At 42.7% G+C, this 18130-nt stretch overlaps 2 protein-coding genes across 2 annotated transcripts in view; both read left to right on the forward strand.

Annotated features, from left to right (window-relative positions):
• LOC105933404 (neuroendocrine convertase 2) overlaps positions 1-5941 on the forward strand; it is a 157854-nt gene extending 151913 nt beyond the window's left edge. Inside the window, exons 14-15 of the mRNA XM_036127483.1 lie at positions 475-549; positions 3116-5941. Coding sequence (XP_035983376.1) covers positions 475-549; positions 3116-3253 — 213 coding nt within the window. The 3' untranslated portion in view covers positions 3254-5941. The remainder of the gene's footprint in view (positions 1-474; positions 550-3115) is intronic.
• A 5846-nt stretch (positions 5942-11787) lies between these two features.
• pou3f2b (POU class 3 homeobox 2b) lies at positions 11788-14228 on the forward strand. Its single transcript, XM_012872882.3, has one exon. The coding sequence runs from the start codon at positions 11825-11827 to the stop codon at positions 13037-13039; it is 1215 nt and encodes a 404-aa protein (XP_012728336.2). The 5' UTR covers positions 11788-11824; the 3' UTR covers positions 13040-14228.
• The last annotated feature ends 3902 nt before the right edge of the window (positions 14229-18130 follow it).

An 18130-nucleotide genomic window follows, 5' to 3' on the forward strand; every position in this document is an offset into this window, starting at 1 on the left:
AAAACAGTGGAAACTAAATTCTTTGAGAATGTCTTTTTCGTCTGTGTGTTTTTCTCAAAATCCCTCACCCTTGGCTTCTAGAAAACAGGGTAGAAACATGTCAGAGGAGTCACGACTCCTGCTGTAAGGGATGGTGTAGCAGATGGAGGACATCAAGGAGTTTTAGCAGGAACAAATGTTCTGAATGTGTAGGAGAACTTTTGAGGAAATGACCTCTTGGTGCTGTCGTCAGCTGTGTGGGTGGAGACTTTAGGAGAATGAAAGCCCCTCACCTTTAACAGTGCAGAAGGGTGTACCAATATGGCAGCTTGTCCCATACGGTGCACCAATACTTATGGTATCCTGACCTCTGCTGCTTGATTTAGTTGCATGAAAGTGCATAAAAATCAACGTCTACTGCATCTGTAGTTCTGAAACTTGTCTATATTGTTCACACTATTTGTTTTAATGCTAAACATCTCTTCCATCCACCAGATCTTGGAAACTACAGGAGACAGAGTGACAAACATGAGCCTCATCAAGCCCCCGGCATCAAGGAGGGCTTTAAAGGTTTGTAAATTGCAGCTCTATTTAATATTGGATGAGATGCAGGAAAACATTCTGCAATCAGACAAATACATGTTTTCATGCCAGACACACCCTGGCAGGAAGCCGGTTTGGCCACCAAAATGTATGTTTTTTTTTTTCTTATTAGCTGTGGCGATCTCCACAGCTGGAACAGTTACTGAAATTGGGAAATATTTTGACAGTTATTCAATTAATGAAATCTATGTTTTCATTCCCCAAATATGTAGTCGGGGCTTTCAGGTTTTCATTTGTTGCTCATTATATGTGGGAAAAGTATTGACTATTGAAGGCTGTCTCGCTTTGTAGACAGTGATGGTTCTTGCATGGACTGCTCCTGTCCACCGCCCCACACACAACCAGACATGCACAGTCCTCTGAAAGAGTCCATTCTGCGACAAAATATGCATGCATGTAGAACTTTCTAGAGATATTAAGAAGTTAAAAGAAACAGATCTGACAAAAATTAATCTAGATATCTATGTTTAATAATAGCAAGATACATAAACAGACCGACAGACAGAGAAAAGACAATTATTGGAAATTTCCTTCACTGGTGACTGAATCAGTTACTGATATATCACCATTGACAGATTACTATGTTTCTTTTGTTAGGGTGTCATACCACAGAAGAATGAGCAAGATATTTCTCAGTTGCATTTCTGGCTGTCTGCAGGGCATACTGGTTTGGGGATCATTTTGTGAACATACACTGGCTGCCCAGTAGGGGGCAGTGTATGACGAACGACACATTTGATTCCAGTGAAGAGGGTTTTATGTAAGTGTAGCATCGACACTGGCACACATGGAAGAAAACAACTAGCAAATAGCTGACCACTGTAGTGATAACGACACATGAAAGAGTTAAAACAGAGCAAGTTTAATAAATCTCAAACTGGCAAAACTAGAACAACGTAGTTATGATGAAGTATTTAGGCTTTTAGACTGGAGATGAAGGCGCCTTTTATGTAGTGGCCTTTTATCTCACAGTGACAGCACTAAGTACCATGCAGAGGAGCCCTTCCCTGGACATGCACTAACAAATTGCTGTGTCCTTAGTCATAGTGTCGCCCTCCAGCCATGCTGCCCTGGGCAGTGAGCCTTATCGCCCATATCAAAATCCATTACTCTTTGTAAGCTTGTTATAAATGCTTTTACCTGATTAAATGTAGACTCTGGTCATTTACTTTATTGTGCCACACTCAGTGAATATGGTAAGTAATGGATACAATAATATTGTTCTTATTTCTAATGGGTTTGTTGACATGAAACTCCCTCCAGATGTTGACTACAACCTTTGTAATGCACAGATGCAAAGAAATCAAAGGGAATTAGTCCATAAATGAAGTTATTGATAAAATATGTAATGGAACAGGAAACGTGTAGACTTATTGAAATATTCTAAATAGTTTGTGGAAAATCCTGTTTTGGTAATGAAAGCTCCACAATGTCTCATGTATGGAAAAGCTAGCCGCGTGCATTGCTCGGGTGAGATGTTGATCTCTTCTTCAAGCAAGCTGGCTTCAAATATTAGAGGTTTTGGTGGTCCTTTCTATGTGCTTGGATCTTCTTTCCATAGCTTTTCAGTTGAACACAAATCAGGTGATTGACTGGGCCATTCTAGCAGGTTTACTGTCTTTCTGAAACCAGTTAATAGTTTCTGTTTCTGTCATTCTGCTTGAAAGTCCACTCACGTTTCATCTTCAGATTCTCACCAGGACTATTCTAGTCCATTTCTCCATTCATCTCTGCTTTAGTTGTATGAAGGTCTAGCCGCGCCACAAGACAGCCCTCGCCATGATGTTCTTATGTGTAAACGTCCTTTTTGGCATGGGGCTTTTGCCACAACGTGCAGAACCATTCTTCTTCCAATCATGATCTGTGCAATGACACAAAAAGAGTTTAGCGTAGGAATCATCTGACCAGACTGTGTTCTTTGGGCCAAACTTGTTTCTGCTATTTCCCAGTCTCTGTGGATGCTCCTGGGCTCTTGGACATCTCTTTTGATAATGCTTTGGACTTCTTGTCAGGAATCTTATGAGGGGCAACTGGCAGCAAATGATTTATGTTGGAATTATGTCTTTTCCTCTTCCAAATTACGGTCCTCATTGGGACATTTTGAAGTCTGCAATTGCAGCTGCAACCATTGCCATTTGTAAGTGTTGCAACAGTGAGACGTTTTGCGTGAAGCTCTCTTTGCTTCAGATCAAACCATTCTTTGCTAGGGAGACACCCTTTTTTATAGGGCATCAGTTATTTGCACAGAGCAACAGAAATCTTTCTTAATACGGACAGATGTTTTTTTTTTCTATGCCTTTTGCAAACCTTTTTATTCATGTGTTCAATACTTATTCCCTGTATCATCCCCCTTCCGTACACAGGACTTTTTAATGGACTAAATCATTTTTATTTCGTCGGATGTGTTGACTTCTTGCATTGTTGCCAACATCCGGTGTGAATTTCATGTCAAGAGAAACATTAGACATATATATTTATATTTCAATACGTGCTTTACCATGGGGCTTAGAACGATTGTCACTATCTTCCACAGCTACATCCAGTAGATGTTCTGCGGCTGTCCCCCCTAAGACCTGGATCTGCCCCTAAGATGAAAACAAGACCTAAAGGAAGACGATGGAGTGATGGAGCTGGACCTTATCATCGCAAATCGCAAAGGAGTTCGCCATAAAGAAGGGGACAACTACTGGAACCTTTAAATTTGCTGGTTGAAGGCTATGTGAGCAGGAGAGCAGGGGTTGTGGGGGGTGAGGGAGCTGGAGACACAACATGAAGCACGGTTAAATAAAGACTGTTGTTTTCCTTTGTGCAGCAAGCCAATTGATCACAAATCGATTTGTGTACTATATTTCTACTGTGTGAGCCCAGTGTCAGCTGTGATTATTGCTTGTGAATTCTAAACCCAATCCCTCTTCCCGCCTGCCTAAACGCACACAAACATATAAATCCCCCCCCCCCCGTCCCCTCCTTCCACCACCCAAAAAGAAAAAAAGCTAATAGTTTTGGGAGGAGGTTTCAGCGTTCACCTCGGCTCCTCAGTTCGCCTCTGCAAGTTGCAAAAGGTTAGCGAGCGATATGTTTGTCTTTTTCCACCTCAGTGAAGGGTGAATTCAGCTCAGTGCAATAAGAAATGGATTACCCGTTCATTAAGGGGGCTGCGTCACTCCTCATTGAGCTGGACAAATAACAAATTAATTCCTAGCCGCCTAATTTCTCTCTGTTCTCTGCTGAATTTTCGATAGCGTCGAATTACTGATCACAGCCGCGTGAGCTCCCGCAACTTTTTTTTTTTTTTTTTTTTTTATCAATTCCACACAAATGTGCCACAGCGGAGATGGAGTTAAGGAAAAACATCGTCCTATGTTTCTGCCGCATGCCTCCTTCAGCACCCCAACACAGCAAAAGCAGAAAGCTGGTGGGATATTACAAAAAATAAATAAAAACTAAAACAAAACTTCAAAAGAAAAAGGAACTTTTCACTACTATAACAGTATTTTATCAGGGAAATCTCAATCTTCTTTTTATCAGTCAAGTGCAGGTCAGTTGCTTGTGGTGTTTTGTAAAGTAGCAGTGGTGTATTGACAGGCTGGTATTGATGTTTCAATTAGAGCAGCGTTACATAGTGCTGCAGCATGGTAACACGGTGCGTCTCCTGCCATCTGCTCTGCCTCCACGTCTGACGAACGAGGCACGTGGGGCTAATCGAGCCGCACATGAGCGATGGCACCCCGATATCTGTCTCACACACACACACACACACACACAAACGCACACACACACGTCCTAGGCGCACGTTCTTATGCAGAAAAATGGCGCTGAGGAGTGTGTGTGTGTGTGGGGGGGGGGGGGGGGGGGGTTCCTTGGCCCTGCTGTTTAAAGAGCACCACAGAAAAGCTAGCATTTCCTTCTCTCTCTCTCTCTCTATCTCTCTCTCTCTCTCTCTCTCTCTCTTTCTCTCTCCCCTCGCTTGTGCCACAGGAGCCGCCAGCAGGTTATTTCTCCGACAAGGATCCGGGGCTAAAGCACCAGATGCACGAGAGGAAATTCTTCAAAAGCTCGTCTTGATGAAAAGACAAAAAAAGGAAACGGTCTGTGCCAGCTTTCTCTGCACTGGGACAGCCTGAAATAACAGCGCGCATTATGGCTGGCGATACCGCCTGCCAAACCACACGAATCAAAGGCCTCATTGTCTGGATTACCTCGTTAATCTGCTGATGCCATTGAGCAGTACTGTAGGTGTTAATGTGCCAGTTTTTTTTTTTCTCTCTCTCTCTCTCTCTCTCTCCCTCTTTCTCTCTCTCTTCTTTTATTGGGGAGGTGTAGTGTCAGGTTTGTAATCTGCTTTAAATGCTTTCTGGGGAATGACACACTGAAACTCTGCCAAGAGATTGCAAGGAGCTCTCTGTTAAAACGGCACAGGGAGGGGACGCGGCGCTGAAGCCTGTGGGGACGAGCCAGTGAGCTGCGCGCCCCACACCACTTGTTGAAATATAGGGCTGCATGAATAATGAAAGAGGGAGAGGGAAGCGATATTGCTAAAGCAGTCCCACAATGACATCCATCATAGTAATGCCCCATCGCTCTGCTTCTTTTGTCTCGTCCCGGCACTAACTCCAAGTTGCGTCTCTTTGGAGGGGCGAGCCCAGAGTCGTGCTCTGTATCTGCCCGGGCTGATAGAAAGCAAAAAGAGATAGATAAACGCCCAGAAAGAGGGGAGAGTGGAGAGAGTGAGACAGAAAGTGAGGTAATCCGTGCTTCTTTTCTGCTCCCCGGGGTGGTCTCTTCATCCAGGGCCTCAAAGAGCGACAGAATACACCTCCCTGCTACAATGGAGGGGACCCACAGGGGCTGTTGCTATTTGAGTGTGTATGTGTGCGTAGTGGGGGTGCAGCTTTAAGCAGGCCTTTGAGTGGCCTAATTGCATTGGAATACAGCAGCCTGAGAGCTGATTCAGATCACGACGGGCTGCTGGAGGGGTTAGCGCCCGCACCTCGACAGCCACACTCAGCAAAAGAGCCCCGGCACAAAGCGCACAATTAATGCTCTCCCTCTCGTTAACTCTCTCCCCACTTTTTGTCCTCCTACTTTTTCCTCTGATCCCCCTCCTCGCACCTCAGTCTCCTCTCCATCTTCCTGCTCCTCCATCCCTCCCACCCGACCGACCGACCGACCGAACGGCTCAGTATGTCGTCACTCACCCACTGTATTAATCCACCCATGCAGCCTGTCAGTCTCCCCATCTTTGATGCACACAACAATTACAGTAAAGATGAAAGGCGTGGGTCGGCCGCTTCCCATTATGTAAGACTTCAAACGGGCCATGGAGAAAATGACTGAGATGCAAGCAGCTAATCTGAAATAAAAAAAAAAATAAAAACTTTTAGCAGCAGATAGAAATGTGATGTGCGTTGGTCCGCTCGTTCAGCGCGCAAACCATGGATGTTGAACAAACACAAAATTTTCTAGCTATGATTAAACCTGCTATGGGCCATGGCTTTAGTTTCTGCTGCCTGCAAGGATGCTGCACTGAGTACACCATATGACTGGCTGTAAGAATTTTAACCAGAAAATGATTTTCCTTGTATTTTATTCTGGTAGACTTTTATCAACATTTCTAAACTGGAATTACGCGAGTTAAATCCCATACTACAGTTAACTAAATTATAATTATTGTGGTCATTTTGCTCGTCTGGTTTGTCCTCCCTTAACAAAAATAAAACAAAAAAAAAACAAGTAGGAATTAGTTTGTGATGAATTGTGTATGAATTGTTAGTGAAATGGTAAGAAACTTTTGCACGCCTGTGGTAACAAGCCGGTATGCAAACCTTTTGCATGACAACTGCATCTTAAGACATATTTATGGAGGTCCGCTGGCTAGCAACTTTGTTTTTAGCATTAGCGCTAACGCTTAGCAACTTGAGCTGGAGACATACTTATACTCTTGAAATGTTCTCTGTCGCAAGTCTTATAGAAGTTCTTAACTTTTGCTAAGTTTGATGCATTCATTTATTAAGGAGCCCCTGTGGGCCCTGTGCTCCCTGCTGGACACCGCACACCAAAAAACCCATCCAGCGTCTTCACTTAATCCTGATCCAAAGGTTTGGCCAGGGTTAGTTACAACGTGGCTAGCAGATTTTGATGGAGTTTCGCAAATTATTGCTTTTACACATTGATATGTTTGATTCAACTTTTAAGAACTTTTTCTGACTAATATGTAACTTAGATTCATTTTTCTGGGCTTCATTCCTTCTTTCAGAGACAGCTCTGTCAATTTAGCAATTATTAGAGAAATTACTGGTGAAGATGATTATTAGCACACTTTTCCTTTTGGATCATTATTCAGACATGAATATTTACTAATTTTCTCAACCTTAACTTGAAAAGCCCTTTGTTTGGGCTCTAGATATTTTGACATGTGCAGCATCCTTAATAGGCATAGTATTTTCTCTTTAGGTTTTAGGAAATAGGGGGAAAAAAACATGTTAAAATTCAGAAAGCATGACCATCCCCCCTCTAATAAGTCTGTGAAGTCAGTCTTGAAGAATATTTTCAGTATTCTGCTACTTCCTCTGTGTCATATTAGTAAAAACCTGCATTGTAGACAGCTAATACTTAGAGTAGTGATAGAGTCTTTAGTGGCGTTCACAGACCAACCACAGCCTAGTTTCTGTGTTCAGACTACCCTCACCTTGAAATCTCTGGACTGAGCATGTGAGGAAGTCAGTGATTTTGAAAACACATCACATTTAACCGGCCCCCGACTTTGATTTCCTTTATTACCCAAGCCGTGTCTTAATAAAATCTAATTATTTCCGCTCGCAGGACGTTTTCGGGTGAGAAACTGGCAGAGGGATGTGAGCTGATGTATGGGGGAGACAGTCGCCTAATTAGAGCGTTAGAAATTGAATCTTTACAGCACACGGGTCATATAATTATCCTACTGTTAATTTAACGCTTACATTCCCTACCGTTCACTTCACTCCCTTAAATGTAGTTTGGCAGCAGCTCAGCACCCAGCGCGGGAGAGGAGGCCCCCATCGTTGGCCCTTCCGAGCGGCTGAATAACAGCGGACCCTGCAGTCCAAATAACAAGGCTCGCATCATTTATGCATTGTTAAACCATGTAATTGAAACGAGCCGTAGTTTGCATATTACACCATTAAAATAATGTGCTTTGCGTTTCTCCCAACACGACTATTTAAGCCTGTGTGGCGATGTGGTAATTCCTCGAATTACAGCCTAATTACCACAATGTTCTTTTGATTTGGCCGATTTCAATGTTACGCCACAATAATGTGGAATATTAGCAGAATGAATGACTGAGCCGTGCCCGGAAACTTTTCACGGCATAACTTAAATCCTGGTGGCTGCATGAGCTGTCAGTGCAGCTGGAGTCACATCTATAAAGGATTATTAGCCTATGAAATGAGATCCATTAAAGGCCCAATCACAAATCTTTCATTAAAGAGCTCAGCCTTACATGGAATAGGACCATTTTGTGTGTTACTCTCTTGATCCTCCTGATCCACTTTAAATCACAGAGTGCGTATACGACCGATGTAAACATTGTAATGTTTATGCTTGCTATAAAAATGTACTTAATTTATGACAAGGATTAGAAATGTACAACATATTTGCATTTTTTGTCATTTTTTTGCAACCTTGTGCCTTTAAAATAATAATAATGTTGTAATTTTGTTCATTATTACACAATTTATTGCCTTAAATATAATCTTTTGAAGCCTGGTAGAAGAAATACTAGTGTGAATCTTTTTTTTTTCATTTGAACTCTTTATTTGATGCCTCTAACAAAACAAAAAATAAGTTAAATGATGTCATTCGATTTCTCTGTGTGTTAGTATCATAATTGATGCATTATGCAGCACACCTAAACAGCATTTACCATTTGATCCGATCAAAACATGGAGCAAAACCGATGCGTTTTGGCGTTATGGGATCATAGGGGATTCTAACTTTTTCTTACATCTTTTTTTTTTTTCTTTTTTTTTCTGCATCATTCAGAATACAAACGTCCACCCTGGCCACTAAAGAAGGCACAAAACAACAAGCAAAGGTTTTGGAACGCCTGAAACCAGTTTAAAATAATTCAGTCCAGGTCAGACAGGACAGACTTTCTGCAATTAGCACATGCCTCTTCTTACATGCCCCTGCATTGTTCTCGTGCCACACTTGACACGTGTCCTTGTGTGAACTTTTTTGAATAAATTAACATTGCTGAGAATGATTGGTGAGTGTGAATATTTAACATACGGGCTTTTGGGTGCTCACTGAACAGTTTGGAGTATTTTTTTTGTGAAAGTATTTCTTTGATTTGCCTTTTTATTGCCTTTTAATTTTACTGCGAGGTCCGTGTTATTAAATAAAATGTTTAATTACAGTTTCAGTCATTTGCATAGCGAGCAAGTTATAAATTGGGGATATTGGGAACTGTATGTGCTGATTTATTGGTTTAATTTGTTGCCTCTAGGTAATATGTCATATCTGGGGAAGTGAATTGTTGTAGGCCAGACCAACCTACGGGGCTTTTTTTAATTGCATCTGTACTGTAGGACGTATTCACGCCTTTAAATCTAAAATGATGACAACACCCAGAAGTTGTAAAGTTGGAACCTGCTTGTGGTTACAAAATAGTACATTTCTGTCCAGCTTGATTTATCTCGCTGCAGAGTGAGGAGCGGCTCTGAGGACAGACATAATCTCATCTTTTTTCAGCTCTTCTAGTCCTTTCTTCCTTTTAGGGGCCTGCGTTCCTCACTCCTCCCTCTTTTATCCCTGCGAGGGCTTTGTCCCCGCAGCACAGAGCCTCTCTAAATAGAGGCCTTTAGACGGTCCTGGATGGGGTGGGGGGCATCAGCAGTGACGCAACTGCTGTTGTTTCATTTACGTCTCCCTATGGCAACCAGCAGCAGGTGGCCAGGAATGTCCCCTCTCTGGACAAAGTCCTGGTCCCTTGAGCTGACATCGGGGGGAACGACAGCTGGGATGGGATGGAGACTTGCCCTTCGTGCCCCGGACTGGAGGCCTTAATCCTTCTGTTCACCTCTCTCTGTTTTCACTTCAGTGGACGATGAGCAATGAGAAGCGTTTGACACACTACTAACTCTGGAGCCGTTCTCAAGACAGCATGGAAAAAAATAAATTCACAAACTTTTTCCCGCTGATATAATTACTTTTAGTGTGTTTGCACAACACTGCAAATAGTCAATGATTCCTTAAAGAGATGCAAACATGTTTCCATCTTCGTTTGTTGTCCCATTCCGATTTTTCTAATCAAGAAATCATGTAAATAATCCTATATATGCCACTAAACCTCAGTTGGAAGTTAGTTTTTCTCTGTCGGTAGTAGGCGTGGCATGGCTCGGCTTGTGGCATTAGAAGGTTTTAAAAAGTGATGGTTGGTTTGAAAACTGCTAACATTTCCCTCTATACCGTGCTGGAGTGACAGGAGTTCTCTCTGAAAGTGAGGGGCGTAGAGTAACACAGCGCAGCCCCTCCCCCACATGTTGCCGCACACTGCCAATCAGCTGTCTGAACAAAGGCTACTAGACTATTCCCTTGCCTACAAGAAAGACAAATTGCGCTGCATTTGAACTATTTCTGTCTCAAAAAACATGGGACAGTCGGCAAAGGTTCTAAATAACATCAACTATTTATGGCTGATAATCAAATTGCTATATTCATTTAGCAGAATTCGGAATATTTATTGATTTCTTTTAGAAATAAAAACAATCAAAATCAAGTTATACATTTTGTTGAAAATTTCAGGTTAAAGGCCCTAAAACAGTGTTATTTTTTTATTCAGTCCAACACCAGTGCATGCCTAGTTTGTAGCCCCTCCCATTAAGCAGCTGAGCATCTTTTACAGCCCTCCAGTGAGCAGTGATAGAGAATTTGTCCTTTTGAAGATTCCCTCAGCTTAAAATCCACGGTAAAACCATAACTGATCAAAGGCGCACCTCATTTCGTCTGGAAATGTTGGTTTACGTGGAGTGAGTCTACCGAATTAAACATAAACGTCTTGATTCAACTTTTGGTGTTGAGAAAATAAATGTTTTTAATTACATATGGTAGAAATGTTAGCACCAATGTTCTTGTAGACTTTGCCTGTTTTTCCTCTAAGAATATACAAAAGAAAAATAACTGTGCTGTTTGGTAGGTGTATTAAATCCAGCAGAAAATCAGGAATTATAAATTTACTCATAGTTATGCTTGAAAGCACGTCTCTAACTTGTATCCAGTTTTTTTGTGAAATTTACAACCTGCATGAAAGTACCTGCTGTTTATAGACCGGAAATGGTGGGGATTGATAGATTAGTTGCATGGGAGATGTCATCTTTATGGCAGATTTCTACAGTACACTTTAGCTTTTTGTTTTTGTTTTTCTTCTTTTTTTTTTTTATCTGGGCATAACAAGAAAATAAGGCATTTATTACAATTATTAGTTTTTCTATGAATTAGAGCAATACTCATATTTACAAATAATGGTTTAATTTACATTAGTTAGAGGTAAGCCAAAACGATGATTTCTAACGAGAAATGGTGTCCTACAGTGATGTCTGTTAACGCGTTACATAAACAACACTGCACGAATAAAACTGAACGATTCGCCTACAACAAAATGTTGCAGACTGCAGCAGTAAAAATTTACATTTGTTTTATTTTTGTTTTGTTTTTCTGTTTTTTTTTTCAAAAGCCAGCTTGTTACAATGCGCACATAGAAATGACATAAATATGCAACTAATTAGTCTCAGCGCGACAAAACAAATAAAATAAATAAACATGGCTAACACACGATCACATTTTCAGACTCTAAGCTGAATCTAAATAAGTTGTGCACACGACCACATTTCAAACCCCGGCGAAACAAGCGGCTGTCTGCACCAGAGGAAAGCCCTCAGCTGGAGCTGGACTACCTGTAGTCTGAGTCTGGATAAAACATGACTGACAAAGTAAATCAACTGGATCTTACAGCTGCACTGCTGATCCCAGAGCTCCGTCTCCTCATGCTGCACTCCGGCTCTCCGCTTCCACGGCAGCCTTCAAACTCGCACCTCTCCCAGCAAACGAGGCTGTGTTTGCCGAGGCTCCCGCCGAGCCAATCCGCGCGCCGTTGCCCCTGGCAACCGTGTCCATCATTTTTCAACGCCCAATGAGCGACGGGGGCGGCGCGGAGTCCAGGTGCGCCTCGGGGTCCACTTGGCAGAGCGCCTGGGAGCCGCCTATGGGCAGGAGCGGATCTGTCAAATGCGAGGTTCCTTTAATAAGAGCGACCAGTCCGGCTCCGGGAGTCATGGCGACCGCAGCGTCTAACCACTACAGCATCCTCACCTCCAGCGCATCCATCGTGCACTCGGAGCCCGGCGGCATGCAGCAAGCCACGGCGTACCGGGACGCGCAGAGCCTGTTGCAGAGCGACTACCCGCTGCAGAGCAACAGCCACACGCTCAGCCACGCGCACCAGTGGATCACGGCGCTGTCCCACGGAGAGGGGACCCCGTGGTCCTCCAGCCCGCTCGGCGCGGAGCAGGACATCAAGCCCGCAGTGCAGGGCGCCCGGGAGGAGATGCACAATTCCAGCAACAACCTGCAGCACCAGACGCGGCCGCCCCACCTGGTGCACCAGGCGCACGGGAACCACCACGACGCGCGGGCGTGGAGGACCACCACCGCGGCGCACATACCGAGCATGGCGACGACGAACGGCCAGAGCCTTATTTATTCCCAGCCGGGCTTCAGCGTCAACGGGCTCATCCCGGGGAGCGGGCAGGGGATGCACCACCACAACCTCAGAGACAGCCACGAGGACCACCACAGCCCGCACCTCAGCGAGCACGGCCACCCCCCGTCCCAGCATCAGCACCAGCACCGGCCGCAGAGTCACCACGACCACTCGGACGAGGACACGCCGACGTCGGACGACCTGGAGCAGTTCGCCAAGCAGTTCAAGCAGCGGAGGATCAAGCTGGGCTTCACGCAGGCGGACGTGGGACTCGCCCTGGGGACCCTGTACGGAAATGTGTTTTCCCAAACAACCATATGCAGGTTTGAGGCCCTGCAGCTCAGCTTCAAAAACATGTGCAAGCTGAAGCCTCTGTTGAACAAGTGGCTGGAGGAGGCGGACTCGACCTCGGGCAGCCCGACCAGCCTGGACAAGATCGCGGCGCAGGGCAGGAAACGGAAAAAACGGACCTCGATCGAAGTGAGCGTAAAGGGAGCCTTGGAGAGCCATTTTTTGAAGTGCCCTAAACCGGCCGCGTCGGAAATAATCAGCCTGGCGGACAGTCTTCACCTGGAGAAAGAAGTGGTGAGAGTTTGGTTTTGTAACAGGAGACAGAAGGAGAAGCGCATGACCCCTCCCGGAGGAGCGCTGCCGGGCAGCGAGGATATGTACGGGGACACGCCGCCGCACCACGGGGTCCAGACCCCGGTCCAGTGAACTCCGCTGGACCGCTCCTCCAGGACTTGTTCGCCCTTTTTATTTATCCCCCAGGTTATATATAAATCACTGGACTATGAGACGATCTAGTGAGTGTTTTATGTATAATAGATTGCAGTGAGTACCTCCACAATATCTGCAGTGAATGTGTGAGGGGGTGGGGTGGGGTGGGGTGGGGGGGACAGTTTGTGCTCTCCGAGGACACATGCCCAGCACTGTGAGTCGACGCGGTTTCAGGTGTAGCCCCTGTTGCGTATTAAACTTATATTTGACTCAAAAACACAATGATAAAAACACAGGGAGGGGGTTTAGACTAAAAGCCTACCTAGCAGACTATTTTCCATTTGCCACTTTTCTATCAACTCCAACATGTTTGTTGCTGTGTGCAAAAAAAAAAAAAAAAGCGGGTTAGTTTGTAGTAGCTCCTAAATGTGCGTCCTGCGGTGAGAGGGGCCGCTGGGGGTCACAGAAAGCTGCGTTAATGGAGGGACCTGGGGGCCAGCAAAGGCTGCTGCCCCAGTCCAGGGGAGTCCCGTCTGTCAGCACAGAGGTCCGCTGCCATTCATCTATTATTATTATTATTATTATTATTATTATTATTATTATTATTATTATTATTATTATTATTATTTTAGAATTATTCGCGCTGCGACCTCTGCAATTAGCGGTGTAAACCCAAAGCCCCCTCTGTTTTTGTCAGCCATCACAACCAGAGTTCAATAACATGATCTCCTCCCTCTGAGCGTTTGTTCTGCTCCAAGAGGGAGAAAAAAAAGGCTCCACGGCGATTGATTGGACTATCTGGCACTTTTCCCATGACAAGATGGGCCCTAGATATCTCTGCGAAAATAAGATGGCAGCAAAAACATTCGGATTCACCTCTGTAAATATTGTACAACTTTAAACAAAAAGTCACGAATCTATCCTCTTTTTTTTTACATCAATTTTCCACTGGGGCACTTTTTTTTCTATGATTAATTAGAATTATAATTTCCTTATAATGAACAAACGATCTGATTGGATTCAGGATCCAGCCTACCTACTGCCTTTTCGCCGGTCGCATTCACGCTCGGATGCGATTTGGCGCATTTCATTTCCAGGCCGTGTTATTGATTTAAATGCGAGTGAATTCCGTTTGGTTTGAGCCATTTCGCGTCCGCTCTGAAGGAAAAAAAAAAAAAAAAAAAAACAGCGCTTCAAAAGTCTCAGACACAATAATAAGGTTCAGAAACTCCGAAATAATTCACATTTCCCAGACGGCAATTTAAAACGTTTGCGTTCGTTAATAATAATTATAATAATAACAATAATAATAGTGATAATATATTGATAATAATAATACGGTCTTTGCACATTTTCTGTTAAAAAACGTTTAAATGATATTCCCAAAATTTGCATCATATTATGAAATATTATTATTATTATTGTTTTATTATTATTTTTATTATTAGTATTATTATTATTATTATTATGTTTGTTGCTTTATATTGGAGGGAAAATATAGTAATAGAAAATTTATTTTATTTTTCTAGCTTGCTTTTGTTATTTGTTTGATGAGCTTGTAATTTATTATGTAATTTTTTCATATAGATGACGCAAAAGCCGAGATAAATATATATAAAATGAGACGGAGAAGGGTTTTGTTTTGCAGCAGGGGAGGGAGATATTTTTCACCCTGCAGCGGGGATTGCCACAAGCCTGGACAAAAACAGTCAAACACAGTATATATATATATATATATATATATATATATATATATATATATATATATATATATATATATATATATATATATATATATAATGTTTAAATTCCAAAACAGTAGCTCGCTTTTTGTTTTATGCAACAACAACAACATATCCAGGGATTTTGTTTGTTCCCTCCCTCTTTCATTTTATTTGACTTTATTTTATTCCCCCTCTCCTGTTTCTGCTGAAACGATCACTGAAATTTCTCTTCGGTAGCTTTAATGAAACGATCAGATTTCGCTGAACTTGTGGGATGTAGACCTGTAGCAATCCAACGCTGTGGATTTGTTTTTGTTTTGTTTTGTTTTTAACAGCTTGTTCTTTTAATTATTATTTTGGGGCTGGGGGATGTCGTCATATTCACTGGATGAACTTGGGGTAGAGCTATCAGAGGTGATAAACGCCTGCTGGTTTCACTTGCCACACGAACAAAGGACTTGCACATTTTTAAATAATGAGGTTGATATTAAAAAGGCTTTTTTTCCAACTTCAAGCCTACATGTATTTTCATTTAAAACAAATGTACAAATAAACCCAGGAAACGTGAGCAGCGCTGCAGCAGGTTCATGATCTGCCTGAGAGCTTTGGTTTGCAGCTCAGTCGTTTTAGAGGAATTAATGGCTGCGAGAAAATTAGAGTGGATGAAGGGAAGATTGTGAGTTGATGATGTGTTGTTTTTGCCCCCAGGCTGCTTTTAAATGGACTGACTTTGGCCGAGGAGGCCACAGCTTTCATCTGGGGCTCAATTAGGTCTTCAAGCTGGGGTTCGAGGTGCAAAAAGGGGTCCCTGGAAAGACTGAAAAGGGTCCATGAAAGGGATTTACTTTTAATAACCTCTTAAAATTTCAAGTAATTTAATTTGCATTTTCAGTATTTCATTTCAGCTGGTCTGAGATGACATCGAAAACGATTTCTGTTACTGACTTCATGTTTACTTGAATTTTGCATCTTCTAAACTGGCTCCATGGGGCCTTTTATTGGAGCTGAAACAATAAAAGTAAAATGGATGCTTAAAATTGTAAAAACAGAAATATTGAAATCACTTGAGTCGACAAATATTCTGCTGGTGATGACCTTGCGCTGTTTCCCTGTAGCTTCCCTTCTCTAAAATGTTCCCAAAAGGAGCTACTGCGGTGTGATGTCTGCGTGAAAATATGGAGGAAAGCTCAGAGCTGCTCATTTTTAGCTGTGATCAGGCAGCAGCAAAACGCCAAAAATATTTATTTATTGTTTGTTATTAATTTCGATTTCGAATCAAAATCCTTCCTGTTGCTTTTATAACGTCTGAGGCACCATGAGCCTGAGGATGAGCTGGGAAAGATGTTGAAAACTGCTTAGCGGTCATATACAGGGACAGATGAACGATGGGAGTTAATGGCTGATCAGTCATTATTGGCAATGAGTAAAAGCTCACAAACTTAATGTTTCCACTTAGCTGGACTTTAGAGGGGCGCGTAATCGCTAATCAGTAGTTTGATTGGAAAAACCAATAATTTGATGTTACCCTCCAGAGGACCTAAAGCAGCGTTCGCCCAGGTTTTAATGCTGAAAAACGGATTTGATTGGCCTGATTGTGTTTGTAATCCACAACAGTTGGCTTGTGGCGAATTACATGACAGAAGCAGCTCAGTGGACAACCTTCTCTGCATCATCATCATCATCATCATCATCATCATCATCATCATCGCCGTTTGACCTGACCTGGCCGCTGGACGCCTGGCATGCATCAGCATCAGCACCAGCCCATCTCTCTCTCTCTCTCTGATATCCCAAGAAGACTTTTGAGGGGGCCGTGCAATAAAAAGGGAAGCACGCCCTGGTGCCCTTCACCCGCGCTCTAGCAGATGCAATTAATAGCGTGTCGCGTTAATTACACCTTCCTTTTTATTTAGGTGACTTCAAATTTCCCATCAGGCTCCCAGAGAAAGACTGTGGTGGAAAAAAAGAAAAAAAAAAAAAACAGGGCTGTGCTTGTGGTGCTGACTGAACTGTGAAGAGAGGCTGAAAGGACGGAGGATAGTCGGTGCTCAAGCGCCATCTAGCGGCCCAGCACGACTAAAGGGTGAGTTCCAGATCTCTTGTCTCTGTGCTGCAGTCAGGAAGGGGCCAGACAGACAGGGCGCTTACCAGCTGAGAAACTCCTCATAAACAGAGAAATGTGGGGTTTACATTTAAAATAAAAGCAAAAACGCCAGGAATTCCCAGTTTCGGTTTCTAATTGAAAATTATAGCTGGGTGAAAATTCTGAAATTATTATCCTCTTGATATCCGGACAAACAACTTAAGTATTTTCTTTTTCAAGCAGTCAGTGGACTTTTTTTTCCAACCCTTCAATTGTGATTTTTATTTTTATTCGGTTCTCCAAAGAGATGTCAGTCAACTCAAAGTACTGTTCCTTACTATCAAACTCCATCTGAGATAATGTATCAAAGGAGAATAAATGTTAATAAAAAAAAGAGATGTCCGACTTTCAGCGCAGACATCCTTTTTTCTCATAGATAAAACAGAGTTGGTCAGTTTGTTTTTATGTCCATCGTTGCTTTCATAAGTCCTGTTTAATGCGCCTTTTACAAGCTCCTAGTTATGCATACCGCCCTGGTACCAGGTTGAAGAACAGTTAAGTCCAGAATTATTTATACCACTGGCACAATTAAATTTAAATTTATTTTTCATTCAAACCAAGAAAGAAATAAGGCAGGCATCTCTCAAAGGACAACTACATACACCGGGCAAGCAGTAGCAGTTTAGAAAAAGCTGTTTTGTATTTAGATATTATTTAAAAAATATATATATAGTCTTGTCAATAATGAATAGAAAAAAAGTCTTTATTAGCATTACAGCTACCAGACTCTTTTTTTATTACCGCTTACTGGCCTTGTTCATGTCTCCTCTGGTAATTTGACAGTTTATTTAAGGCGATGAGCTCCAATTCTTCCAGGTTGAGAAGGCCTTTTTGCCATCACCCTAATTTTTAGCTCCCTCCACAGATTGCGTATCAGAGTTGGGACAGCAAAACGTTAATAGTGCCTCTAGTCAGAAGAGACACCTTGATCAACGTAAAAGATCCCTTGATCTAAATCTGCCGGATGTGGGAATGATTTTGGTGTTAACTTGATACATTATTGTGCTGCCAACACTAAGCAGGAGGCAATAAATACAGAAAACAAGTTACCGATAAAATTAAAAATAATGTTTAACTCGGAGCAGACATCAGAAAAAGCCAGCATCGCGCCTGCTGAGATTCCTGGTGGAAAGAAAAGTTTAGCAGCTGCGGTTAAACCGTGATACTGAATGAGATCCTGACCCAATCCCACATTCTGAACCTTGCCTTTCAATCACAAAG

The sequence above is a fragment of the Fundulus heteroclitus genome, chromosome 3 (assembly GCF_011125445.2).
Source record: "Fundulus heteroclitus isolate FHET01 chromosome 3, MU-UCD_Fhet_4.1, whole genome shotgun sequence".
NCBI classification, from domain to species: Eukaryota; Metazoa; Chordata; class Actinopteri; order Cyprinodontiformes; family Fundulidae; genus Fundulus; species Fundulus heteroclitus.

Coding starts and splice junctions, on each gene's coding strand:
- pou3f2b (XM_012872882.3), top strand. CDS start 11,825: ATGGGCAGGAGCGGATCTGTCAAATGCGAGGTTCCTTTAATAAGAGCG.